The sequence below is a fragment of the Micropterus salmoides genome, unplaced genomic scaffold, assembly GCF_014851395.1.
Source record: "Micropterus salmoides isolate LMB-PRFRI ecotype aquatic unplaced genomic scaffold, ASM1485139v1 Ms_hic_scaffold_4302, whole genome shotgun sequence".
NCBI classification, from domain to species: Eukaryota; Metazoa; Chordata; class Actinopteri; order Centrarchiformes; family Centrarchidae; genus Micropterus; species Micropterus salmoides.
The window spans coordinates 1-27,096 of NW_024043710.1; the positions used below are offsets into that span (position 1 = coordinate 1).

The 27,096-nt window shown below is 41.0% G+C and overlaps 1 protein-coding gene across 1 annotated transcript; it reads left to right on the forward strand.

The window, feature by feature from the left end:
- Positions 1–192: 192 nt before the first annotated feature.
- Positions 193–23,998, forward strand: LOC119887750 (diacylglycerol kinase eta-like; the record flags this gene model as incomplete). Its single annotated transcript, XM_038698384.1, is given in 21 exon segments — positions 193–284; positions 749–908; positions 1,234–1,342; positions 3,378–3,517; positions 4,398–4,485; positions 5,363–5,454; positions 7,657–7,756; positions 11,311–11,376; positions 12,276–12,447; positions 12,564–12,662; positions 12,932–13,016; positions 13,584–13,691; positions 16,029–16,125; positions 16,271–16,378; positions 16,497–16,610; positions 17,398–17,532; positions 18,420–18,583; positions 19,997–20,102; positions 21,588–21,677; positions 22,421–22,534; positions 23,990–23,998. Coding segments are annotated over 21 exon segments (2,248 nt in total), but the record flags the coding sequence as incomplete, so codon positions are not given.
- Between the last annotated feature and the right edge of the window lie 3,098 nt (positions 23,999–27,096).

The following is a 27,096-nucleotide window of genomic DNA, read 5'->3' on the forward strand; positions in this document are numbered from 1 at the left end:
TTAGGGCAAATTAATCCTCAGCACACACACAGGGAAACACACAAACGAATCAGAGTGGTATTTGTAAAGGTTACAGAACTGACATTTGGTGGGTTTCAGAGGAATGTAATGACCTTTCTGCTTCTACTGAAATATAGAATTACTATGGAGACCACTAACTCTGTGTGTATGTGTGCGCGCAGGTCCACACAGCTGTAAAGAACAAATGGGGAAGGTGTGTCCCTTGGGTCAATATCGAGTGTCAATCATCCCTCCCACTGCACTTAACAGCATCGACTCGGATGGTAAGACACACACATACAGAGACACATATACAGGCTCTCTGGTGGAGAGTATTGCATGTACAGTAGGATCGAAGTTCACAAATGTCACCTTTTAACTCCAGTGGTGTCGATCCTTTGGATGCAGAGGGCTTGACTGTTCCTACTGTTGCATTTCAAGAAAATCGTTTTTATACCTTGTATTATTCATGTAAATAAAAATAAAAATTTTGGCATGCTTGGACAAACATTTTTTATTAGAAATTGTAAGAAAAGAAGGATATTTGCAGCGTATTTACCAAAAAAAGGGCAGCATTTGTCTTATTCAGACATATCTTAGACATTAACACAAATAAAGTCTGTCCCCTGAATTGCACGAGTTTCTTGGCATACAGGATCCACAGCTTTCTCAACATGATTGGTGTGAGTGCCAACATATGGACTTAAATGTTAAATGTTTACATTCATTTACATTACCTTATTTTCAGGCTTCTGGAAGGCCGCCTCAGCGTCGTGCACCAGTCCTCTCCTGGTCCTGGTGAACTCCAAAAGTGGAGACAACCAGGGGGTGAAGTTCCTCCGCAAGTTCAAGCAGCTTCTCAACCCGGCGCAAGTCTTTGACCTGATGAACGGAGGACCAGAGCTCGGGTACTTTTTTGAATCATTGTAATTCTAAATTGGTGATTGATGGGGGAAAATTAAGAATAATAATAAAATAAAATAAATAATACGCCTCTATGTTAGGTTACAGCAAAGTAGAAAAGTCTTAGATTTTCTTGTTAACAGGCTGTATTCTTACTCTCGTATTGCTTCACTCGTGGGTGTTTGCAGTCCGCCACGACCGGTTTAATGGAAGTGCTGATGCTGTAATTCCGCTGCCTTTTCATGACATCTACCTCTTAACATTTAGTGCTTTTCTTCCTCCTCTTTCTCTCCTCATCTCCTGTCCCATCCCACTCCTCTCCTCCCTCAGCCTACGCCTTTTCCAGAAGTTTGTGACGTTTCGTATCCTGGTGTGCGGAGGAGACGGCAGCGTGGGCTGGGTGCTCTCAGAGCTGGATAAACTCAACCTCCATAAACAGGTGAGGAGGAGGAGGAGGGGACAATGATGTAATACTGAAGGTAACTGTAGAGAACACTGGGCAAGAAAAAGCAGCAGACTCTTGTACTAATGTTGATATGATAGAAAAATTTTTTTTTTTTTAACTGTGCTCACTGGTGCTGTGCGTTTTCCTGAAACCTGAAATGGAATCTGAAAAATGCACTGTAGTTTTGAACATCTGGCGAGTACATTTTGTTGATATTTTGACCAAACTCTAGCCGAAGTGAATTAGGAAATACAGGGAAATGGAACAATAAAGAATGAATGTCAGGGAAGGATAATGTCCCATGATTTACTGTGTGAAAGATGACGCTACAGATCACAGGAGGTCTGGACTGTTTAACAGGTTTTGGTGTCACAAATTCTGTCATGTAGAGGCTTAAAAAAGAGAGAACATTCCAACTAATCAAAAGATAAAAATATCCAGTATACAATTACTGGATATGTCAGAGTATTAAATCAAACAGTTATTGATGGCGTCATTAAAAGGGCACTGGCTAGACTTTGGATAGATTTCAGCATCTTCCCTGGAACAAACTAACATTTGATACAGAAAGACTGAAACTGATATCTCTAAGCACTTCACCACTTTATAATATGCTTATTGCTTTTGACTGTTTCTTTGTGTTTGGGTTCATGCATTTTATCTTAATATGAAGAGAAAGTGAGGGCGGCAATGGGTAAAATTACCAATGATACGCTGCTTACCTCAACTAATTAGTCAACATCATGGAATTAATCCGAGTTAATGAATACCATGTTGGAAAACATGGTTTTTAATTTTAAATTAGTGTTTTAATTTTGATAAGTAAGTGCTGTGTCAAATCAGTTTGAATAATTTTAATAATAATAAAGAGGTTGACCCATTAATGTCAAGGGCGAGCCAGTCTGATGTTTCTGTCCACACACGAGCTTGCTTCTGCAATCACCATCAGAGATTAGTCTTTATGATGCAAGATGTTGCAGTTTGATTTTGTCCTTGAAGATGACATTTGGGACACATTACCTTTCATAACTCAAGGCACAAGCTTCAATTATTGGTCGAAATAAGGTTTCTGTATTTCACTTTACTGCTTGACTACTGTTGTCTCATTCACTTGACACCCAAGATGAAATAATTTAATGTGTAACTGTCGAGGGCATCTTTTCATATTTGTGTCCCTAAACATCAGTGTAAGGATGCTGTCATGCTGACTAAACATGACTCCTGTGTAATATCCTGCACTCTTTGAAGAGGTGGTATGCTCGTTTTCAGGTTCAAAATCCTATTTAGGTGTTGTACCAGTTTACATGGTTTAATTTTCAAAAAACACCATATTTTTTGTCATACTGCACATTTCTGCAGCTCCTCTTTTCACCCTGTGTTGAAGGCTTCGTTTTAGATATGGAGCGATACATCTTGTCTCTAAATGATCTTTGTTGGGAGTTGCACATGCGCAGTTCCTAGTTAAGGACTACTAGCCAATCAGAAGCAGAGAAGGGCGGTTCGGCAAACACGGCTTTGGTTCAGCTGTACATGTTGCGACCAGCTTGGCAACATGGACTGGAGCAAGAGTTTCAGAGTGGTTAGTTATTAATCTGTAACAAATGTATCTTTCATCCATAAAGTTTTAACTGAGCTCTTTCTCTACATCACAGTAACAACTTTATGTCCATTGACTGCCTGGAGGGTAGCTAGTGTTTGGAAGGGAGAGGAGAGGTGTGGTTATATGTTTAATTATTAGGGCATTTGATTTTACCCCTACATTTTGTCTTGTTGGTTCCTGAGGCGGAAAAGAGAAAGTCCATATCCAACACCAGAATTGGGTTTGTGCAGATAATTCTCAGTCGTTGCAGACTCTCTTTGTGATTTAAGCTGATGAGACTGGTATATTATTACAAACATAAATCATTTGTCTTCTGCTGCTTTATGATTAAAAATGGGATTTAATTGATTTGTTTTGCGGATTATAAACTAATTATAATTTCTGTAATATTTTGTGCTGTTGAAAATTGATTATCTTCTCTCTCCACAGTGCCAGCTCGGTGTGCTGCCTCTGGGCACAGGTAACGACCTGGCTCGTGTTCTGGGCTGGGGAGGCCTCTGTGACGATGACGCTCAGCTGCTGCAGATCCTGGAGAAGCTGGAGAGAGCCACCACCAAAATGCTGGACCGGTAAGACCAGAGGGAGAAGAGGGTGGAGGGGGGCAACAAAACAGTGTCAAACCAGGTTTGCACATGCATGTTAGCTTTGTTTTCCTTTAGCTTCTTGTCATGTTCCTTGGACTTGCAAGCAAAGTCCATTGCAGGTGGACTGAGGACTGAATTGCTTATAGCTGCTGTAAAAATGTGACTGAGTGCCTTACGAAATCATCTTCCTCATTCTGCAACAGTCTGAGGCACCTAAACCTTAGTAAAAGGAATAGTGTGATATTTTGGGAAATACATTTTTTTGCTTTCTTGCTGAGAGAAAGAACAATACCACTCTCATGTCAGTCTGTTTTTAAATATGAAACTGAAGCCAGAAGCCGGTTAGCTTAGTTTAGCATGAAGAGGCTACTACTCCCTGCCAAGAAATAGCCTGGCACTTAAAAAACACACCTAGTCGTTTTGTACACTTCAACATGTGTACGAGCTATAAAATGTTAATTTGTTAGCTTTAGATGTGCTGGTAGGCGAATTTTGTCAGGCTAGCTGTTTTTCCCCCTGATTCCAGTCTTTGTGCTAAGCTAACTGGCTGCTGGTTGTAGCTTCATAATTACCGTACAGATGAAAGAGTAGTATCAATCTAACCTTTGGGCAAAAATTCTTTAATTAAAATGGACATAACTCAAATAGGTCAGAAAGTTTACACATGTTCTGCAGCTGCTTAATGGTTTATTTGTCCTCAGCACGGTGGATTTTTGTTGATCTGCTGTTTTTTTTTATATTCAGCGATGCAATCACAGATAGAAAATTCGATTCCCTGTCTCCTCCCGTCCTGATCTGATTAGCTGATAATAAAGTTTGTTTTCTGGTGCTTGACATCGGCGTGTGTGTGTGTGTGTGTCTTTAGATGGAGTGTGATGACGTACGAGGTGCCCACAACCACTAAACGCACGCCAATAGTGAAAGAAGACGACTGCCTTGATTATCCTCTGCAGGTAAATTACTCTGCAGAACATTTGGGAAGCTGCCTGCTTTTTGACAGATGGTATCCATAAATTAGCCGCAGAAAGCCAGATCTCACTAGCTCCAAGAAATTATTTTGGAAAACATGCGCTGATAATCAATTTAACCTGGTAGCTGGAACCCAAAGCAATCAGCTTTGTTTTTTGCTCATAAACAGGAAAGAAACCATACAATCACAACATGAAGTCTATCTACCAAGGCAACACATTTCTAAATAACCTAAGAATTGAATAGTATCTCAGAGACTCATTTGATTATTAATTCTCGCTTAGGAAATCCCATCGTGGAGCTTCAGAACCCTAAACCTGAGGAGTTTCAAGATGATTTACAGTATAGAGAGAAGACAAAGTACCTTTCTGCTGAATAAAATAATGCGTTATTGCTCTGATCAAACAATCTGAGAAGAAAAAATTAATCTCACTAAAATATGTGATATGTGCTTCCTTTTGAAGGGTCATAGGTAAAAAAGTTGGGAAATGCTGATATAAAGATTCAAAGGGTGTTTTATTTTCAATTTTAGGTTACATAATTGACAAAGTATGCCGTGTTTATCAGTACCAACATAACATCTGGTTTCCAGTTGTGACGGCAAAATGCAGCTCAGTACTAACCATGTTTTTTGTAACAAACAATATGTTTTGATTAAAACCAATTATCAAACGGTAAACTGCATTTAAATCTCATTAAAGGTCAGTGATTTCCAGCGGACGACTGTTGTGCCATTAAAGGAAATTTCAAGTGCAACTTGAACAAAGAATAATTCCTACGTGAGGTTATACTAGACCCTTTCAACTAAAATGGCCCCGGAAACAAACCCATCTCTCTCTCTTCTCTCTGTCTCTCTCTCAGACCCACATCACTCAGTATGCTGACTCCGTGGCCTCCCACCTCGCCAAGATCCTGGACTCGGACAAGCACAGTGACGTCATTTCCTCTGCCAAGTACGTGCCACGAATGCCTTCGAGAACAGGGGCAGGAGAGAAAAGTAGACGAGAGGAGGAGAGAGCAGGTCAAGGATAGGAAGGCAGGGAAGATGAGAATAAAGATGGCAGGAGGGGAAAATGAGAAGAGCGATGATGAGAGAGAGAGCGAGAGAGAGAGGGAGAGAGAAGTGATTAAAATGGGGAGCGTGAGCTGTTGGTCAGTGTTTATTGATTTTTTGCATTGGTCTGCTCCCTAAGGAGACACACACACACGAAGAGGACAGTAAGGGCTGCTGGGTTGTCAGTGAAAGAGACAGATGAATCAGTATTTAGGGGTCATCCTCAGTGCATTAGTATATTAGTAGTCTTCCTTTGGGAAAAGTCGAGCGGCCATTACAGAGCACTTTTCTCCAACGCTCTGTGTTGCTGCTGACTGTAGTGGAGACCTGCAGCACATTTTAAATGCCTCTGGGACTTCAGGACACACTCACAGTACGAAACACAACACCAGTGTTGTCGGACAAAGAAAATCTGTCTTTTCCTTTTTCTTCCTTTTTGAATTCACACGGTGGAATTTTAACAGGTTTCGATCGGCCAAAGGTCAAGAGAAACACTCGAAATAACAAACGAAATCATAATGTCCCCTTGGGACGTCATCTCGATCAGCAAGTTCAGTGAGACACTTTCTCTTAGCATACTTTCTTATGAATTTAGTGTAATTTGTTAGTAGTTTAGTAGTATCTTTAAAAAGAAGAAAGAAAACATTGGTGTGGACGGAGTTCATGTGAAAATAGCATCCAGATTCAGGCTGTTTTGTGGCTTTTCTTGGTATTAAGGGATATGACTTGTTGTTATCCAGTTTACTGTATGAACTATGTTGTTTTTGCCAGCAAAGTCACTGCAGTGACATTAAGTAAGACTGCTGTCAGACTCAAATGGTTCCCTTTTAACCATTAACAGTGATCTGTTACTGACACAAGTGAGTAGAACGGTGCTCCAACAGAAAGAGCTCATACAGGGGGAATAGTTTAATAATAACACTGCTTTGCCATTCAAGTTAATATTATTGCACAAAAATGTAATTAAAAAAAGACACAAACAAGACAGACAGACAGGCAGACACTGTTAATCCCCCGTGTGAAATTCAGCTATACATTAGCTCAGACTGGCAGCATACAAGCATAGATCAAAAGAAAAAAACAGACAGTAGCAATGAGTTAAAAAAAAAACAATAAATAAACAAATAAGATGACGAATAAAAGTGCCAATAAAACAGCCTTGAAAGAGTATTGCACAGACCCGTGGGGGAGGATGGGTAGGTAAAGAGAGAGAGGACAGAGGTCTGATGGCTGTGGGGACCAAAGATCTCCTGGACCTCTCAGTCCTGCAGCGAAGTGAGATGAAGCGTCCGCTGCTGCTGCTGCTTTTTTGGCTTCACGAGGATGTGGTGAAGGGGTTGTCGGATATGTCCAGGCTGAGCACTGAGCCGGCCTTATTAACCAGCTTGTCCGTCCGCCGAGTGTCTCTGTATGTCACGTTGCCTCCCCAGCAAATCACAGCGTAGAAAATATTTGCCTCCACTGACTGATGAAACATGCGCAGCACTTCATGGCAGACATCAAAGCCGGCCCTTCCCCTAACAAGGGAGCTGGGTTGCAGTTTCATCTGGAATCTTCATAATTAATTAGATGTTAGATTAAGAACGGCAGCCTTTTAAAGTGCTATGGGGCAGTGGAAATCTTGAAACAGTTCAAACTAAATGGCCTTGCGTTGTGCAGTCACACTTTTCCAACAAAAACTGCCATAAATTTGTTAGGTCAGTTTTCTATCATACATCTGTAATTTCCAGATATCTCATTTGGAAATAAAACCCACTGAGCTGTACACGAGGATGAAACGGGACAGCAAAATAAATTTTGCAGGGTTCAATATTTGCTAAAAAAAAGTGTGAGTTTGGAGAAACCTCCCTGCTGAGTCATACAGCAGCAATGTAACAGCTGTGAGTAAATAGTGACTGTGCGGAGGCAACGTAGCTGATAGGCAGGTGGGCGGCGATGAAACGGGAGCGTGTGCGCGCGTGAATCACCAAATCTGAAACGTGTTCACCTGCTAATTTGTTACATTATCATAATTAATCACATTAACCCTCATCCTCCCTCTCTCTCCTCTCCTTTCCCTCTCTTCCCTCATTGTGCACACTCTCCTCCACCTCCACGCCAGGTTTCTGTGTGGGACGGTGAATGATTTTGTGGCGGAGGTGGGGAAGGCGTACGAGAGAGCCACAGAGAACAAGGAGGAGGCAGATGCGATGGCCAAGAAGGTAAATGGTTTTGTGTGTGTTTTGAATGTGTTATGCAAGAGCTTGTATAACAGAAACTAGTGGGCAGTGCTGATGTGTGTGTATAATAGAAATAGTTGTGTTGAAGGTTCTTCATTCCCTCTGGTTGTCCATATTTTCTATCTATTCTATTATTTGATGCATTATAACAATCCAGTTTAAAGAGCAATTGAAGCTGAAGGGCTGAACATAAGTGTTAAAGAGGTGTGGATGTGTTTTGTAACAGAGTTGAAAAAGTAGGTTAAAGTCACTCCTCTGGCTAAAATGCTGCCGTTTCATAAAAAAGAAATAAAAAAAACTCCTTTGAAACCCTTTTTTTTTTTTGCTCAGTTTTCACTCTGTTTATATAAAGGCTCATGGCAGAGCGACTACATGTCATATAGTGTTATTTTCAGGTCAGGTAACTCAGCCGTCATTACATCTCACTGACTTACGGTACATAATGTGAAACATCATAGACCTCATCAAATTAACCATATACACTTACTAGTACATGAGATTTAGTGTTGTACATATTGTATGTAGCCACGTATATGTCACATCAGGGCAGGAATTTCAGTTAGGCCATTAAGGCCTGTGTTTATGGACAGAAGAGTCAACGTGATATGAAAACTTTCTTTGATCATAAAGCCTATTGTTCCTCTGCAGTTGTGTCTGAACTACACTGCAGACTGGAGTCTCTGACAAACAGACAGACGCGCATTATATAGGCTACACTTATCTTCTCACTGCGCCGCGTTATAAACTGTGATGAACTGGTCGTGGGTCGCATCTCTCTCTCATCCAGACGTTGTCTCAAGCTGCTGTGGCTGCTTTGACAAACAATGTGCTGGTATCTGAAGTCTGCTTGCTGTTCCCAAATTATAGAAAACTATTGGATATAAGTTATCCTGGCCGTTCAAATTAATATAAAAGACATGAATATCACTTTAGTGTGACATCATTATTGGGCAACTGTCCTCCAACCTAAACGACAACATTGTTTTGACAAACCTCCAAATATGACTGAGTGTATCCTACAATAGCGCATCACATGGCCTACGTCACATGACATAAACATGTGGATACTGCAGCAACACAAAGAAGGTGAACCTGATCTGCTAACAGCTGTTGGGTTCACCGGTCAACATGCATACAATCACTGACTTAGGTTTAGGCACACACCCCTGTAAGGGTGAAGGGTTACGGGGGGCTGTCAACGCCTTTAAGACTAATATAGTTAGCTAGCTAGCGAACGCTGTAAATCTAATATAGCTAACTGAACTTAATTGAACTTAAAAAACGCGGTTCAAACGGGAACCAAACGCTGGTTACCAAGCATTTTTTTTGCACATTAAAATTTAAAAGAAACATCTCTTCATTAGCTGAAAGTAGTTTGCATCCATAATTTGCTTTACTAACCTCAGCTCCACCGTGGTCACCATCCTTTCCGGTTTCCATTGCGTTATAAATTGCATTTTCCCCTAGGATGGAGTTGTAGCAGTGGAGGTGAAGCCAAATTTTTGTCTCAATATAAAATTTTTTGGTCTCAATATAAAACAACACAAAAACATGTCTCAGCAACATCGCTCTTGTGTCCATGAGCATGCGATGCACATTAGAATAGCTTAAAACTTCAGTGTGTTCATATAATTGAATGTGAGCTTAATTTTTTGGTGTTAGTCAAATGTTTTTTCACATAATATTGGGCCATTATTTTCACCATATCTCTGAACAAATAGTTGGAAAAGCTAGAGCACTCACCAAAGATCAGTCTACTGGAGGAACTGCAACCTTTAGATCTGGAGAAAGTAATTTGGTTGGTTCTGATGCTCCACAGTGATTTTACATTTACGGCACCCCTAAGCCTTAACGGCAGGAAAACCCTGTTAATATGATCTCAGAATCATTATAGATACAACTGTTCATGTTTGCCTTTTGTGTCTTCATTTTACAGCCTTTGACATTTATCTGTAGACGTTAATATAAAAAATGGGCAACTTGAGAAACCTCCTCCCTTCTGAGGTGCATTTGCATATTTGCACATTAAAATCCAAAAGAAACGTCTCCTCATTAGCTTAGAAGGACTAGTTTGCATCACTAATTAGCTTTACTAACCTCAGCTCCTCCACAGTCCTTTCTTTTCCGAACAACCACTTTCTCACACTCATATAATTGAATCAGTCTGTACAGGACAGAGCTGCAGGCTACGCCAGTTTAGTCTGTTTGTAACTGATGTTCTCAACATTGGACTAGTTGGCAGTAATAAAATACAGCTACCAGTGACTTTCTATAAATTGCGCTAATGTTCAGTTACACAGCAGCCAGAAGACGCAGCCTAGGACACTGTATAAGCTTCCCTGCTCAGCTGCGCAGTCTGAAGGGGAGGGGTGGTGTTTGCTAGCGCCAACAGGCTTTACTTTTCCAGCAGGTGGGAAAACAACAGACAAACTTTTCTTGGTCTTAAGAAGCAGACACACCGTAACCGACACCGTACATTTACTGCCAGAATATTTTCCTCCGCTCGCGGCCACCGTCACTTTCTGCCGCTCGGAACAATCAAATACTCGCTACGCAGGAGTTACGCTGTTCTTATAACACCACCTGTCACGTAGATGGTCTGTATAGAACGAGGACAAGAAGCGAGCCAAGCATTGAATGTTGTCCGTGCAAGTGAAAACATTTGTAGCGCGTAATGATCGTGGGAAATTTTAGTAGCGGCGGTCATGATTCAGCAGCGGCGCACAAATGCATATAGAGGAAACACCGAATTAACATTAAGGGGGAACAAATCGATTTTTGACATTTGTGAATTGATTCAGAATCGTCCGTCCGCATCTTGATGAATATATGAATCAATTTCTTCCCCTACCTCCAGTCATTATATAGACTGACCTTCTGTCACCACCCCCTGTGACTGACAGCCAGCGTTCCTGGTGAATGGTTATGATTATTGACAAGCATTAACAAATTAGAAAAAAATTGAATAAAAATATTATGGCTTTGCTGCCCTGGCATTTGGTCTTTGTGCCCTTAAAATATTGACAACGGCAAAGGCCTTGTCCCTTAAATAATCAACAGTAGCTGTCTGTCACCAGCAGGTGAAATAAACTCATGCTGAGAGCAAGAGTGGTTTGCCACCAAAAAAAAAAAAGGTTTTTATGAGACATTTGTTTCCAAACAAAGAGAAAATCTTTTCACCCAGCAGAGGCGTCTCCAGCCTTCACCAGCTTCTTGTCAGAGCGCTTTGAGCTCCATCCCGCTTATCCGTCTTTTTCCAAATAAAGTGAAAATAAAGCTTTATTGTTGCCCGGAGGGAAATTTGCCTATTGTTTCTGCAAATAAAAGATCTCTATGCGCTGTATAGGTATTGATTTCACGCTGTTGTCGGGTGTTGCTGCAGCTGCATTTCTGCCCAACATTGATTTGTACCGTATCTCCCAATTTACACTCCTCTCATATGATTTTGAAGTGAGCAAAAGAGCCATATAAAACTAAACTATAAACATCCCCTTCTCACCGTCTCTCTGTGTGTGTCTCTCTCTCTCTCCTCCCAGTGTGCATTGCTGAACGAGAAGCTCGATTCCCTCGTCAAGGCCTTAAGTGAGGAAGCAGAGGCCCAGGTAATAACACTGCCAGTTATAATCGATATGAAATAGTCATAGCAAGCAGTGCGTAGTCTTACAGCCTGATTACAAGTTCTAAATATCAAGCAACACCAAAATGAGATTTGGAAAAAGTGGCAAAAAGTGTGACTAACAACACAAATCCTGCTTGTTTAAGGACACCAGCCAATAAAATGATGTAAAGTTGCACTGATTTGACACTTTATGGATATCTGCCAGAACACTTAATCTATATTTACTGTTGAACTGAGCTGTGGTCATGGGATAAACCTGAGGGGCGACAAGATGAGTAACAAGTTGGGAAAGGAGGCAAAAATGATTTTTGACATGTAAATCTGTGACATTTTTCTTATCTTAGCTTTTTGCTTGTAGTTGCACCTCCTCTAACAATGTCAGAAATTTCAATGTTTTGAACAGTTTGTCATCATATTGGCAGATTGATATCGGTGCTATAGGAGAAATAGCCCTCAAAAATGTCAGTATGTTTTCAACCTTTTGCTCAATAAAAATTTTAGCCTTGTATCAAGCATGATTCCATAATTGACAAATAAAATATGGACATTCCTCAGTTCTGCATGTAAATGAGCCGCTGCCTCCCTTTTGTCAGAAACGAGAGGGAGACGAAAGATGTTGCGCCACTGTGACGCTCCACAGAGCATGAATTGTAAAAATGTATGAATGAGGAGCCATTTTCTGGTTTAATTCTGCTGTTATTGTGATAATATGCTAATGCTGCTCTCAGAATTCAAGAAGTCTCATATGGGAGTTGGATAACATCAGGGATTAAACAAAAAGGTCACTGAACAGGAACATGCGAGGATGGTGCAGATATCATTTTACAGATGTATTATAACAGCAAGAGGGTGTGTTTGCTTTTCTTTCCCTGCCACATGCAGGTGGTGCCAGCTGGTTCGGTGCCCAGCCAGGAGAGTGGCGGCTCCAGCCCCAGCGAAAGTGGCGGCGAGTCGGGTTCAGAGGGTAAAACGTACCGGTCCAAGGAGCAGCTGATGCTCAGGGCCAACAGCCTGAAGAAAGCCCTGAGGCAGATCATCGAGCAGGCCGAGAAAGGTAAGAAGAAGGCCTCTCGAATTACAGCTAGAAATTATGTTCTTCTTTAGGTATCTTTTTGACACAGCCATGCCTTGACGTGCAAACGTGAGTGTGTTGCAATGTCGTCATTTCAGTGGTGGACGAGCAGAACCGACACACGCAGGTCCAGAGGATGTCATCCTCGTCCTCCATCAAAAGAGAAAACAGCGAGGACCTGAAGGATGCTGAGCCGCGTAAGTGTCCCTTTAGTCTAAACTCAGCAGGGTTGCAAGGGGAAGGGACATACTCTGAAATGCTGTTTATACGTTTTGGAAAAGCTACATCAGATTTTTAAAAAGTCTTACTATTGCGTTGAGTCAGAAAAGTTTGAGGACGACTCATCACATGAAGAATAACCTGCAACTTTGGTGTTATATTGTCTAAAGATCAACTGATAATTCCAATTTTACAAGGAAACTTTGATCATTACTATTGGACATTTTTGAATTGTTCCTCTGTCCAGGCCAAGGAAGCTTAAGCCCCACCTCCCCCATTGTCCTTGAGAAACCAGAGAGCCTCAACACTGTCGCCTACAGCGAGGAGTCTGTGTAAGTCTTTGTGCGCTCTCATCTGCTACATACCAGCCGTGGCTAAATAATGTGCTTGTGTGTGAGCATGTCGCCGCATTTTAAAGGTTCAGTGTGTAAGTTTTAGTGGCATCCAGTGGTGAGAGTTGCGAATTGCACCCCTGGAGCGCTGGAGAGAGAGAGTAACCACATGAAATTAATCAGACTATATATTTTACACCACAAGCCAAAGCACAGCGAAATACATCCAACTACATGTGTTTTCTACCAGAGCAGTAAAAGTTTAGCTGGCTGATCGCTTCCATGCTGTAAGCTAACATATCATTACTGATCAGCTGATTGTCTCGCTAACGTAACCGGAAAAGCCAAACCGCTATTGTAGAAACATGACGACACAATACTGCGACCTCCATAGATCTCCGCGTTTAGGTAGATAAAAAAGGCTCATTCTAAGGTAATAAAAACACAATGGTTCATTATGTAAGGTCTTTATACACAACTGAAAACAAAGCATTTCTGTCAAAAATCCTCAGAAATATTACACACTGAACCTTTAATAAACAATCGACGCTTTTTCTGTATTCGTAGGCAATGTTCAGAGAAGTGTGTGATGAACAACTACTTCGGCATCGGCCTGGACGCCAAGATTTCCCTCGAGTTCAACAACAAGAGAGACGAGCACCCAAAGAAATGCAGGTATGAACACAAACGCACACAGAAAACTAATTATCTGTTCACAGAGCATTTGATTAAATTATGTACCTCAGCAACTCTCTTTGCCAACAACTAATTGAAGTGTCACATCTGATAAAAATGTTTTTTTCAATTTCTTCACCCGAACAGCACCCAGCATTGATTTAATGTGAGACGTATCCTATATATATTTAGCAAATACTTTTAACTTTCCTTTGTTGGAAGTCATACACTCATACAATACTGCACATATCTCACATTATGCACAACTGTTAAAGCCACTTAAAGAGGTGGTATTATGCTTTTTGGCTTTTTCCCTCTCCTTTACTTTATATCTCTTTTTTGTGCATATAACAGGTTTGCAAAGTGAAAAAGCCCAAAGGGAGTTCCCATCTCCCACAGAAAGCTCTGCTCTGAACCGCTTGAAAACGGCTTGTTTGTAGTCCAGCCGTTTCACTTCCTTTACTTGTGACGTCACAATGAAAACGCATCATAAAGCTTGCCAAGTGGCTAGCGGGTCAGGCACGCCTTCAAACCAAGCTAGTCTGAGCGGAGGCCCTTTGGCTCGACTCGCCTTCGTTTGGTTTACATTGTAGAAATGTTGCACCTGCTTCCAGGTACTTTTTTTCGTATCACCTCACCTCCATCGAGGTTCCAAGAGAGCTGAGGGATACTAAAATGTAACGTGAAAACACGACAGACTGCTGATTGGTCAGAGAGAATATTCACTATTCAGTGCATCATCATTACGTGCACCAGACAGAGGCCTGAAACAGAAAGTTTTACAGTTCTCTCGTATGGAATTTCATCACTAAATCCACTTCTGAGAAGTTTTGAGGTGAGAAATCAGCTGTGTAGATTTTGAATATTGACAGTTTTACGAGAAGTGATGGCGGAACAAAAAATGTGCTTGAATATTGAGGCTGGCCAGCCGCCTGCTCACAGAGCCCTCTGCTCTCAACAACGGCAGAGGAAAACACAGCTGGAAGGTTTTCATACCGCTTATCTGTCTTTATATTCTGAGTAATGTTGAAACGTTTTAACATAAAAAAGAGAAAGCTGTGTGGATCGCTGGTGTGTGTGTCTCGCATTCAACATTATGTCGCAGCAGTTGTGTGTGGCGTCGCTATGACGACAAGCTACATACTATCTCTGGATACTGTCTGCAATGGAAAACGGAGCAGGGCCGAGTAGAGTCGAGTCTATCGATTTGCGCTTTGGTAGCATTTTTCAGCAAGGCAGCAGAGATCGTCAGAACACCGGCAACAGTTCAACGTTTAGTCTTGATGGTAAGATGTGGAACAATGATGTTGTGTGGTTGTGGACTTGAGAGCAACTTATACCATCTGCTAGGTTACGGTCTCAGTCTGAAGCGGCTTTGATTTGGATCACACTACCTTGTTTCTTACGACACGCCCTTCTCTGCTTCTGATTGGCTAGTAGTCCTTACCTGGGAAGTGCGCATGTGCAACTCCCAACAAAGATTTTGTACAAGTAAGTTGCATCACTCTGTAGCTCAAGAGCGGAGCGAACAACACATAGGGTGAAAAGAGGAGCTGCAGCAATGTGCAGTATGAGACAAATATGGTGTTTTTTGAATATTAAACCATGTAAACCTGTTCTGGTACAACCCCTAATTAAGATTTTGAACCTGAAAATGAGCATAATACCACCTCTTTAAACAATGGATCATGCTGTTACGGCACCCCCACGTTGTACATATTGTTAATACTCATTGCTAGTATTATTTAAGCCTTGCCACTATTGAACTATTTAAATATTTACTCCTGCTACTGCCAATACTTCTGTTGTTGCTATTACGGTTAATCCCAGTATTATTTAACTACCTCTGCTTATTATTACTGACTTCACCTGCTGCTACTTTCACTTCAGTTGCTGCGGTTCAGTCCCTCCAGAATTTTGCAGGCTTTTTTAGTGATTGTTGTGGCCTGAAACGCCTGATTTTGTGATGAAAGTTGAGATGTTTAGGGGCTTTTTTTGTATTGAAATTGTAGGAATAAGTGAAAACTGCAATGATAGTTTTTTTTTTTTAAAACCTAAATTAAATTTTTCACTTGACAACTAAGACGCGGTGTTGTCTCTGACTTCTGCTCCATGGCAACGGCGCCTTATGTGTATTCTAGTATGTAGAGATGTCTTTCTCAGACGATAAATTATATTTGGTGGTAGAACTGGTGACCATATCATAAACCTGTATGATTGTCACGCTATGTGGGAGAGTCCTTTGTCTCTGTGTTTAGTAACATTTAGGACAACGTGAATAGGGAACGGCTTTTTTCTGTCACCAACAACTTTCTTCCTCCTGTCTCCTTCTCACAGCAGTCGCACCAAGAACATGATGTGGTACGGAGTGCTGGGGACTAAAGAGCTGGTCCAGAAGACGTACAAGAACCTGGAGCAGAGAGTTCAGCTGGAGGTCAGACACACACACACACACACACACACACACACACACACACAAAGTGATGAAAGGTGAATGTTTTGGGAAACAAAGTGCAATCAGCTGTTACCCTCTAACCTCCTGTGTTTCCCACCCTTTCTAACTTCCCCTCTCTCTTCAGTGTGACGGTGTTCCCATGTCTCTGCCAAGTCTGCAGGGCTTAGCTGTGCTCAATATCTCGAGCTACGCAGGCGGTATCAACTTCTGGGGAGGCACCAAGGAGGATAATGTGAGTGTTGTGAAAGAAGTAGCATCGTGAGTCAAGTCAGGAAATCCCCTTTTCTTTGATTCAGTTAGTTTGAACTGAGAGATCTAAAAGTAGAATGCTCTCATCTCCTATTTTTTAGAACTTTGGTGCTCCATCATTTGACGATAAGAAGTTGGAGGTGGTGGCGGTGTTTGGCAGCATGCAGATGGCCATGTCCAGAGTCATCAACCTGCAGCACCACCGCATTGCACAGGTAGCACACAACATACATCCCTGAATATCATGGACACACCTTTATAATCACAGTTACAGTGTCAAGGTTTTCATTAAAGCAGATGTGGTGAAACCCTTTGACATTGTTCCGTCACCTTGGCCAGTACTTTGGTTTAGGACCAAATACCTGCAACACTAATGACATTCTGATCATTTGTATTTTATGTTTTGTGCTAAATGTTTTAGCATGCTGCATTAGCATTTAGCTCAACGCCTACAGAGATGCTAGCACTGCTGCAGACTTAGTCTTTAGATATTAGATATTCAGCTAACGTTCTCATCAGTGATTGAAAAATAACTACAATGTTAAATTAGATTGTCTGAACAACAGTCTTGAACAACCTTGAGTAGCTGCGCAAGGGTTCGCAGCTGTACATCTTTGCACAAGAATATATTTACATGTACTGGTGTTTATTTTAATCTTCTAAACCTGAAGTGAATGAGAAACACAACGTATTTCAGTTATGTCTTGCTACTTTAAATTGATAAAGTTAGAGTTAAAACAGAATGTCTGAGCGGAGATAACTTGACAACTTGGAATAGAATAGACAAAACTTTGGCCCATCTGGCAATTCAACACCAACTACAAATACTCCATGTAATATAATACGCTGGTGCTACTTATGTAACTTTTAACGGTTCAGGTTTTCCATGATCACATTGAAATGCTTAATGTCCAACAGCAAAGGACAGATGAGGTCAAGCTGGGAATAACTGGTTTAAAACAAACATCTGACAGACGCTGTTTCTGCTCTGTTGTGTCTCAGTGCCGCCAGGTGAGGATCACCATCCTCGGGGAGGAGGGGGTTCCCGTGCAGGTGGACGGAGAGGCGTGGATCCAGCCGCCTGGCATCGTCAAGATCGTCCATAAGAACCGAGCGCAGATGCTCACCAGAGACAGAGTAATGTCCAACTAAAAGATGAATCGTCTGGTGTATAATGTAGTCGGAATATAGAAGATCTACACATGATTTTACGTTATACTTAATTTTAAAAAACAGCCTAGTTTGATTTTTACAGTATAAAGGTGTGTGTCTGCTATATGCATATGAAAAACAACCGTGTTGACTTTAAATAGTCTTCCATTCATAAACATTGGAGCCGAAAATCCACTCTCAGCTGTCTGCCCGTGTTGTTGACTGAGTCTATTTCGGGATTCACTCTTCACGCTGCTCAAACTTTGGCTGGCTCTCTTGAGCCAAGCACATTTGGGCACTTTGTTTCCATGGTTTCCCTCCTTAAGTACTGCAGAGGGAGAAGACTGTTGGCTGTCTGGTTTTATCCTCCTAAATGGAGCTTTTCTTCAGTCAAATGGTGATGGTAATGTTTCAGGTGAGCATTATCTCTGCTTGGTGCCTGGTTGAGGCCTGAGTATTGACAGGTTTATAAATTAAATTCATGCCTGGATGCAATAAAACACACAGATACTTTTTTTCTTCCTTTTCTTTCCTATTTTCCTCTCAGTGGCCTCAGTTTTATTTTAGTCCAGACTTGAGGTAAAGTGCACCTGTGTTTACTGGAGCCTCTTCTACCTATTCTTGTGTCTTCATTCAGATTTACCTTGAATATTCACAGACACAATACGCGAAGAACCGCCTCAAATCAGGTGTCAGGTGGCTCTTGAATTCAGTATGAGTTTTGATGTTTCAGGTACCGACTGAAGCAGACTTTTCTTTTAAAATGTACGGGAAAAAAACTTTACATGATGTGCTTGTCGTAGTGTTGAACGGTGAGTAAAGTCGGTACACGACTTGTGCCTAAATTTTTGCCATTTTTTTTGTGCAACCAGGCGTTCGAGAGCACGCTGAAGTCGTGGGAGGACAAGAGAAAGATCGACAGCTACCGCGACACCAGGCCCCGCCTTAACTCTCAGCAGTCCATGGAGTACCTGACTGAGGAGGAGTGCGCTCAGGTGCAGCAGCTGGGCATCGTGGCCGACACGCTCATCGCCAAGTAAGAAGCACTTCCCTATTTCTGTGGCGTGTACAGGAAGCAGGTCGAGGTTTAAAGTCTTGCTCAAAGACATTTTGACTGCGGAAAAAAACACTGAGGTCCAAATTGTCATTAATAAACAGTGTATTTGATCCAACAAATCTTCTAGAGACTTCTAGTGTGCAAGAATATTGTAGTAAATGCTACTTCTAGGACATTTTGACTGGACCATTAAAAAGAGAACCTCAGTGCAGCTGAGGGGTACAGTAAGTACAACATGACATATTTATTGTATTATAATGTTCAGTGCATTGTCTTAAATTTATCAATTTCCCCCCCAAATGAATTATAATGGGAGCAGATCAGAAAAAGGGGAGACGTCTTACTAAAACCTAATAAAATCAAATTATCTTCGGAAAAAATGTAGAAGAAAAGAGCCAGACAATAGAAAGACAAAGGGTATTTTGTAATAATCCTTTTGTTTTTTGAGCCAGTACCTGGAAAGGTTTTTTCATTGTGCAGGCTACACTCTGTCTCTAAGTATAAGTTTCAGTTTCAGGTATGTTAAGGCCTGGTTGAGAATTTACAGTACTACAGGAATATATTTAAAACACTACCAGAGATGACTATGATTAAAGACACACTTGGTCCATTCACATGATCTTTGCAAGATGATAAATTTGTGCAAATTGCAAACAAACAAACACAATAAAAACATAAAACATTAAAGCAAGCTAATCGGCAACCTTCCTGTTTCATTATCTACTATCATCAGTGTAGTGTTTTTGTGTTAAAGATAAAGGGGGCAAGGGGGAATTTTCCCCTACATTTTGGGATTTGTTTATCCCACTGTAATTAGCTCGCTTATTTGCTTATTTCTCTGCTGCACTGATGAGCTATTTTATTTCTCTTTTTTGCACTTATAAACCATTTGTGTGCCTCTGAGATCTTCTCCATTTGTCTGGTTTATTATGATGATCTCAATCATCACCCGTCATTGCCTTTCAGGATGATAAATTATTTAATTACATTTGCAAACTCATCTCTGAAGCTGAGAAATGGTCATACAGGGGATTTCGGGGGGGGAAGAGATTTGAAATGGAGAATTTGGGAGCACAATAAAAAGGCCTGTGATTTTCCACCTACTGCCAACATATGAAGACTCCAAGTGGAGATGATCAGAGGTGAAAACAGCAAGTGAAACAAAGGCAGTTGACTCATTTCAGCTGTGAACTTTTGTCGCTCACTGGTCAAACTCATGGCGAAGTTTTCAATCGAAACATCTTCTAAACTAAACTCCAAGGTGGGAGATGTGGAGAGAAAAAAAACGGCCCGTCAACAGGCTGAGACAACTTGTTGGAATAATCGCCTTAATTCCAGCTTGTCGAAATAGTAATTACAGCTCTTTCAAATCTGTGATCTCCTCCTCCCCAGGATCCGTGAGGCAGCCAAAACCCACAAGCTGGTGGAGCAGGAGCTGGCTCACGCTGTCAACGCCACGGCCCTGGTGCTCACGGAGGCCAAACTGTCCAGCCCTGAGGTAAGACACCGAGGGGGAACAGACGGACGGACATATGGCTGATTTGATTGACAAAAATGGAGAAAGCATACAGATTATCAGTCAATACGCTTGGGTCTCATGTTAATTTACAGGCTGTTAATTTTAAAGCCTATTAACCAGAAATGCATCAGTAATGTCGCTTCAAGGACACAGCTGGCTTTCGCCTTCAATATTGTGGAGCGCCGAAGTGTTCAATATTAAAAAAAATCAGCACAAAGCCAGTTATGTGATTGGCTGCTGCTTTGGTCTGAATAAGCGGACCGCCAATCACGTAACTGTCTCTGGCCCTGCTGACCATTTGTCTTGATTGACAGGTTAGGACGCAGTGGTGAAAAGTGGCCTTGAACTAAAATAAATGGTCATAGGGGAAAAGTAGTGTTGTGAAATAAAAAGACCTGGAATTAGATAAAATAGAGATGCCATAAACTGTGTATGTGTATATAGTAGATGCAGATAAAATATAATAATAAGTGAATGAATTTAAAGGTTCAGTGTGTAATATTTAGGAGGATCTATTGACAGGAATACGATATTATATACATAACTACCTTACATAATGAACCAGTATGTTTTTATTACCTTAGATTGAGTATCTACAAACACTGCAGGTCCTCTTACGTGGACGTTGCCATGTTGTGCTGCCATGTTTCTACAGTAGCCCAAAAGGACAAACAATTGTACAGAGCGCGTTACGTCACTATGTTGAATACGTCTGAGAAGAAGAAAAACAAGTAACGTTAGTAGTAGTCCTTTGGTTTATTAGGAATAAGAAAAGAAGAGATATTTGGACAAATGGAGGACCACGTGTTATTTGAGTGTGTCGGCCACCGTAGCTTCTCCTGCGTGCTTGGAAAGGGAAAGGTGAGAATGCATGATGGTGCATTCATGTGATGTCGGAATAATCAGAATCTTTTTTTTCCTCCTTTAGTCTTTATTGCAAAAAGATAAATAAAGTGGACATGGGACATAAAGAAGTATACAGAACTTTGATTCGTGCAAAATCACACATTGCGTATTGATATTTTACAACATTTCATAACATCTTTATATTCAACTAGTATTGAACAATCCTTTTTTGAAAATGAGTTAACTGATATATGACTTTTTATATATGACTTTCTTATTTAACCATCTTTGCTTTAACTGGACAGTCTGCAGAATCCAGGCTTGTATTGCAGGTTGCGTGTTCATAAACCATTTCACAAATACTACATTTTGTAACCTCATGCATCTGAATGTTTGAAGAGTTTCGTGTTATAGTAAAATGAGCCATCAAATTTCGAAGTGCAAAGATTAAACGCAAACAAATATACAACATACAGTTGTTGAAATATTCATGTTGCACACTGACTTGAATAATATATCATCTGTATCCTCCGCTTTAGGCTATGTGTTGCACATTTTATTAATGGACGTCTTTGGCCTTTGATGATGGAAACTGAAGTTATTAATTTGTATTTTCAGTGTCTAAGTCGCACCACGGCGGTGGAAATCGTCAACAGCAGTAAAGTTCTCCAGGCCGAGACCAGCATGCTGCTTGATGGAAAACTACTGGTACAGCTCAGCAATTTCATCCATCTCTTCTCTCTGTTATTTCCTTTGTTTCCCAACCCCCTATTCTCTCTTCTCGCTGTCTGTCTCTTCTGAAGTCTTGGCGTCTCACATTTCAATTTCTGCCGTCTGTTTATTGTCTTTGTTCAGTTTCTGTTTTATAGCTTTATTTGCCCTGTTCACAATAGGCCTATGTGCAGAAGAGCAAATAGAATGACAGCACCAGTGCAAACTGTGATGCATGCAACAATACTGGGGAAATTCATCTTCCTCTCTGTTCTGTTCTTATCTGCTGCTTTAAAGAAAATAAAAATCATCCTCAGTTTTGAAACTTCCCTAATTGGGCTCAACTTTCACTGATTCCATCTTGAGCAATTCTCGGACACTGAATGAACATCCCTAAACTTACTTGCAACAAGAGAGATGATATTAAATGAAACCGTGATGATTAGACACAGGTAAATAAAGCAGCAAAAATAATACATTAGCATAATATTCTAATTACTTTTAGTTTGAAAGGATTTGCAATACGCCCCAGTTGTTGACAGAGTTACAGGTTGACAGGTGTTTACCGTTTACAAATCTGTGAAATTTGCATAATATACGCAGGGTGTCACAATCCACATCAACTTCAGATGGTAGGAGAACAGAGCAGATGCTAGCATTTAGTATTTCCAGATGTAGGAGGAAAAATGTCTTCAGGCAAGCTATTTTACACTGACACCCCATCTCGTCATCCACCACAGTCAGAGTCTCCAGAGGAAGAGGAGCTTCGGTCAACTCTGAACAGCCTCAGTGCCGAGCTCCACAAGCTGGATGACATCCACTGGATCTGTCCACTCATGCAGTGCTCCGAGGAGGTGAGTGGGCGATACAATCTGTGTTACTATGTGTGTGAGAGAAAATCCATTATATTATCACAGTCTAACAACCAACAGCAGGCCGGTTTCACAAAGACAGACTTTGACTACAGCTTAGACATAGTAGATAGTCAGACTTCAGATAGACATCTAAATCAGACCGTTGCACACAGTGCTTGAAGTGGGGAAAAATATAGGTGCCAGTACTCCAAAATAAAAATAATGGACTATAATAATGTTTTCCTGTTGTGCATTTCTTATTCAACATTTCTTGTTGCAAGCTGTTTTTCCAGAACCTTTTTAACAAAAAGTGATGGAGAGATTCTGATTCTGACCCGTCCCCAGTGTCCCCAGCGTAAATGACACCTATCTGCCAATACTTTTAAATGTCCCGCCCCATCCAGGCTGTGATTGGTTGGTTCACGACAAGTGACATTGACGAGCTACATTCAGCACACGGCTGCTTGAAAGGCCCCCGAGCTTCTCTCCTCCCTCGTCTCTCTCCGCCGACGGAGATTAGCAGGCAGGCGAGAACGGGAACAGAGAACCTGATATGGAGAGGGCTGAGGAGAGTACCGGTAGCTTGGAGGAAGTCCCGGTACGCTAAAGAGTAAAATGTCGAGGCGCCGGCCCACTTCAAGCACTGGTTGCACAAAGCAGCACAAAGACCCTGACTAACTTATGTAGGACTACACTGCAATGCATTCTGGGTAAAATGAGGCACTTTTCAAAACAAAAAAAATGGCGGATTGAGTAGGCTCATCCAACCTCAGTGCAGTTTACCCCAGCGGGAAAATGTGTTTGTTGAAGCAGTATAATGTATAAAAAAAAAAAGAACATTTTACTTGGAAAATTTAGCGGAGAGTGTAGTAACAAAAAGAGATCCACAAAGATGGTACAAGCCAAAAAAGAAATATTTAAGAGGAAATATCCTAAAATGGGAGGAGGCAGGGCGCTAAGTACTTCAGGTAATTCATCTGTCAGACCTCGGGTAAACGAAACAGACTGATGGAAGTCCTCATTGTTGTATATTTCTAGTAGGTTACTACGGTCCCTAAAAACTCTTTCCCTTCTCGTAGCTCTCTCCATAATATTGTCAAATTATGGAGAAATCATAGCAAACCATAAATCATGAGCCATTTCTCTTTTTTTGGCTGTTTGTAATGTAACTGATTGTTACCAAGGTAACAATGAATCTTAGGCCTAAGTTAGCCTGTTGAAAAGGTGTCTAATTTTTATGGTCTAAACTTGGTCAGACTTTAATTTTGTGAAACCTTGCATTAGACTAGTCTATGAGCAAAATGTAGACCAGTCTAAAATAACTGTGTGAAACCGGCCCCCGGGTGTCACGGTGTCATTGCTGTTGCTCAGTTATACTAGTAGCAGCCCATCTGCCCTTTCTGACAACCAGCCTCAAAATGTAGACTGTCTTTTGGTGTGTTTTCCTTTATTTAGGACTCGGTGAGGGCAGCAGTAAGAGCAGCAGCAGCATAAAGCTGAAGATAATACCCAAGGTGAAGAAGGAGAGAGAGAAACTCCACAAGCAGAAGTCCAACAGCTCTCTCTCAGGTAAGAGATCAAAGCTTCAAAGCATCACATATGCAGTCATGCCTCAGTATACAAACCGTATTAGCTGCCTATGTCTAGAAGAAGAAACCAAGAGATCACTTGGGCCTGATCCAGACATTTGTTGATAGATTGGGTGCAGCTATATGGAGCGCAGTCCATTTCCGATTCTTCTGTTTGTTTGCCCTAGGTATGCGGGCTGTCAAAAACTCCCCAATGTGTTGTGTAATCATGCGTCAGAGCTACAGTATCCGAGAATTTACTTTTCAGCTTAGGATGTTCTGAGCCCATCTGCCAAATCAGGATCGAGCCCGATCCAGGCATTTGTTTATGGATTGGTAACCTGGTCCTTTACCGATTCTTTTTCTGTCAAAAACTCCTCATTGTGCTCTGCAATCGTATCTTGGAGCCATGCAATACTTAGAAACTACAGTTCAGCTTCATGTTCTGAGCCGATCTGCGGCATTGGGATCGGGACCTGATCCAGGCATGTATTTATGGATTGATTACAGTGCACAGAGCAAGATCCTCATCTGATTCTTCTTCTGTTGGCTCTGGGTACGTCAGCTGCCAAAACGTATCTTTGTGTTTGTCACTATAATCTAAAACTGGAGCCAAACAAACAATGTGAGCAAGTGAACCATGAAGTTTATCAAAATAAAGTCGGCAGTTTCCATCAATAAAAGTCGAGGATCTTTGACGGGCTCGTTCTCCAGAAGGAGATTTGCTACAAACGTGCACCTACTCTTAAGAGAAGAAGAAGAAGTAGGCAGCCATCTTGGTTCAGGTGTGAATCCAGATCCAATCATTTTGGGGAGGTAGTTTCTTGCGCTTCAGAGCTGAAATACAAGCTGAAGCCCAATTTGTCATTTTCATTTAGTTTTTCTCTCTCTCTCCCGCAGGAAATTGGGATATCAAAAGTGGGGCTGGTGAAGTAGATTCGTCTGGCAACTGAAATCCTGCATGAGGTGCTTTATTACTGCCCCCTGCTACCCTGAGAACCAGGGGTGAGGAGCACCCCTCCTGTTCTCCTCCCTCTAATCGCGATACCTAGTGGCCTGACAGAGGTGTGAGGAAGAAAAGGAAAACCATCTTCCCAACTTTTTGCTAATTCCTCCCTGTTTAACTTCTTTACCCTCCATTTTTGCAGGGGAGTTTTCTTTGTTCTATTTCTTCTTTTATTTCTTCTTTTATTTTTTGAAGGGGCCTGGCTTTGCATCGCATTGCTTCTCCATTGGCGTTCTGCTTTTGGCTCTGCTTGAATTAGGAAGTTGTCGTGGCCAGCAGCGAATCAAACAGGAAGTGGGAGGCGTGAAACATTTGCACGTTCTCGCAAATGCTATTTTTTTGAGAAAGAATTGTGTTTACGTGGTGCTCTCCTTGCATGTCGAGTGCAGCTATCTTATTTTATATTTATCATACGTTGTTACAGTCTTTTAATTCTCTTCTCTTCTTTATTTCTCAACTTATGAATAGCCTTTAGACTTTGATTTATCTTGAGACTTTTGAAGAGTATTTATTTCTTGTTGCTACTGCCATGAGAACTCAAACGGCAACAAATCAACAAAAATGAACAAACTGAAACATCTCAAACTTCATCTACTGAACTGGAGAATATCTTAAATGTTGCAAAAAATGTAAGGAGGAATGTACTTGTGTGGACTTGTATTATCCTGTGAATGATAATGTGTAATGATAAATCATATAAGATTTGACAAAGGTTCTGCTGTTGTGGTTCTAAAGTGGTTCTTAATAGGCTGTTGTCTGACTTGTGTTAACCAAGGCTATGCAGTCACGCTGCAAAAATAATGTTCTTTATGATGAGTCATTTCATCTGGAATCCAGCCTTACGGAAACATCCGACTCTGGGATTTAAGTATACATCACTCAGTTATTATCAAGGTCTAAAATGTGACTTCTGTGGGAGTCAAAACATCTAATACACTCAGTACACAGTTTTTCACTTGTTTTAAGAACCATTTTGAGGTACAGTACCAGATGAAATGACTCCATAAGTCAGTTTTTTTTGGCAGTATATGGTGGAGGTGTTTACAGAAGGAGGAAGCATCAAGGATACATTAACAAAACATTACAGCTACTCAGTATATTACTCCTACTTTGCCATACTCCTGATTGTATATGTAATATGAATAAGAGTCAGTCGATATTTGATTTTGCCTTGTCCGTGGTTAAAAGCTATTATTATTATTATTACAAATATATATATATTTTTTGTATATCTTATTTTCCCAATGGTAATCTGTGAAGCTGTCCTGGGTTTGCTGCTTCCCCCTTTGACAAACTCCTTGGCCACTGTGCATATAATCGAAGCCAATTAATGCTGTCCTGTGTGTCCCTGCATGCATACTTAGCCTTCCTTCGCCTCACAGTGACTGCAGAAGTTGCCTCAAAATAGCAAATTTTAGCTTGATTGTTTTGTTTTAACCTACTTTCTGCACCAGATGGTCTGAGTTTTACTGCAAGAGAACATTTATACTAATACTTTACTGTGATGTCCAAACTTTAAGAGAGTATATTGATTTACACCTTGTCTATTCACAGGGCTCTCTGTGCTGGTTATAACAAACAATCTAAAAAACAATATATGTATATCTAATTATTATTTGCTTTGGCCAAAGCAAGTACGTGAAATGATTTTGGGTATATGTGCGGCTCTTCGGAAATAACTAAAATATTGATGTTTACGAGTTCTCGGGGCAACTTGCACCCAGGTTCAACAGTAATGTTCTTGAAAGAAATGGTCAGACATTTGGGGAAATTAGCGTATTTGCTGTGTTAACTCAAGATAAAGAAGATGATGAATGTGTTTTTCATCTCTGTCAGAGATAAAGATCACTCTTAGACATGCTTAGCTTAGCAAAAAAAAAAAAACTGGAAGAATGGGAAACATTGTCCGTCAATCCATGTATCTTATTAGCTGGCAACTGAGTTACCAAGAGATCCTAGAGTGAAACTCAACTTTACTATGAGGACAG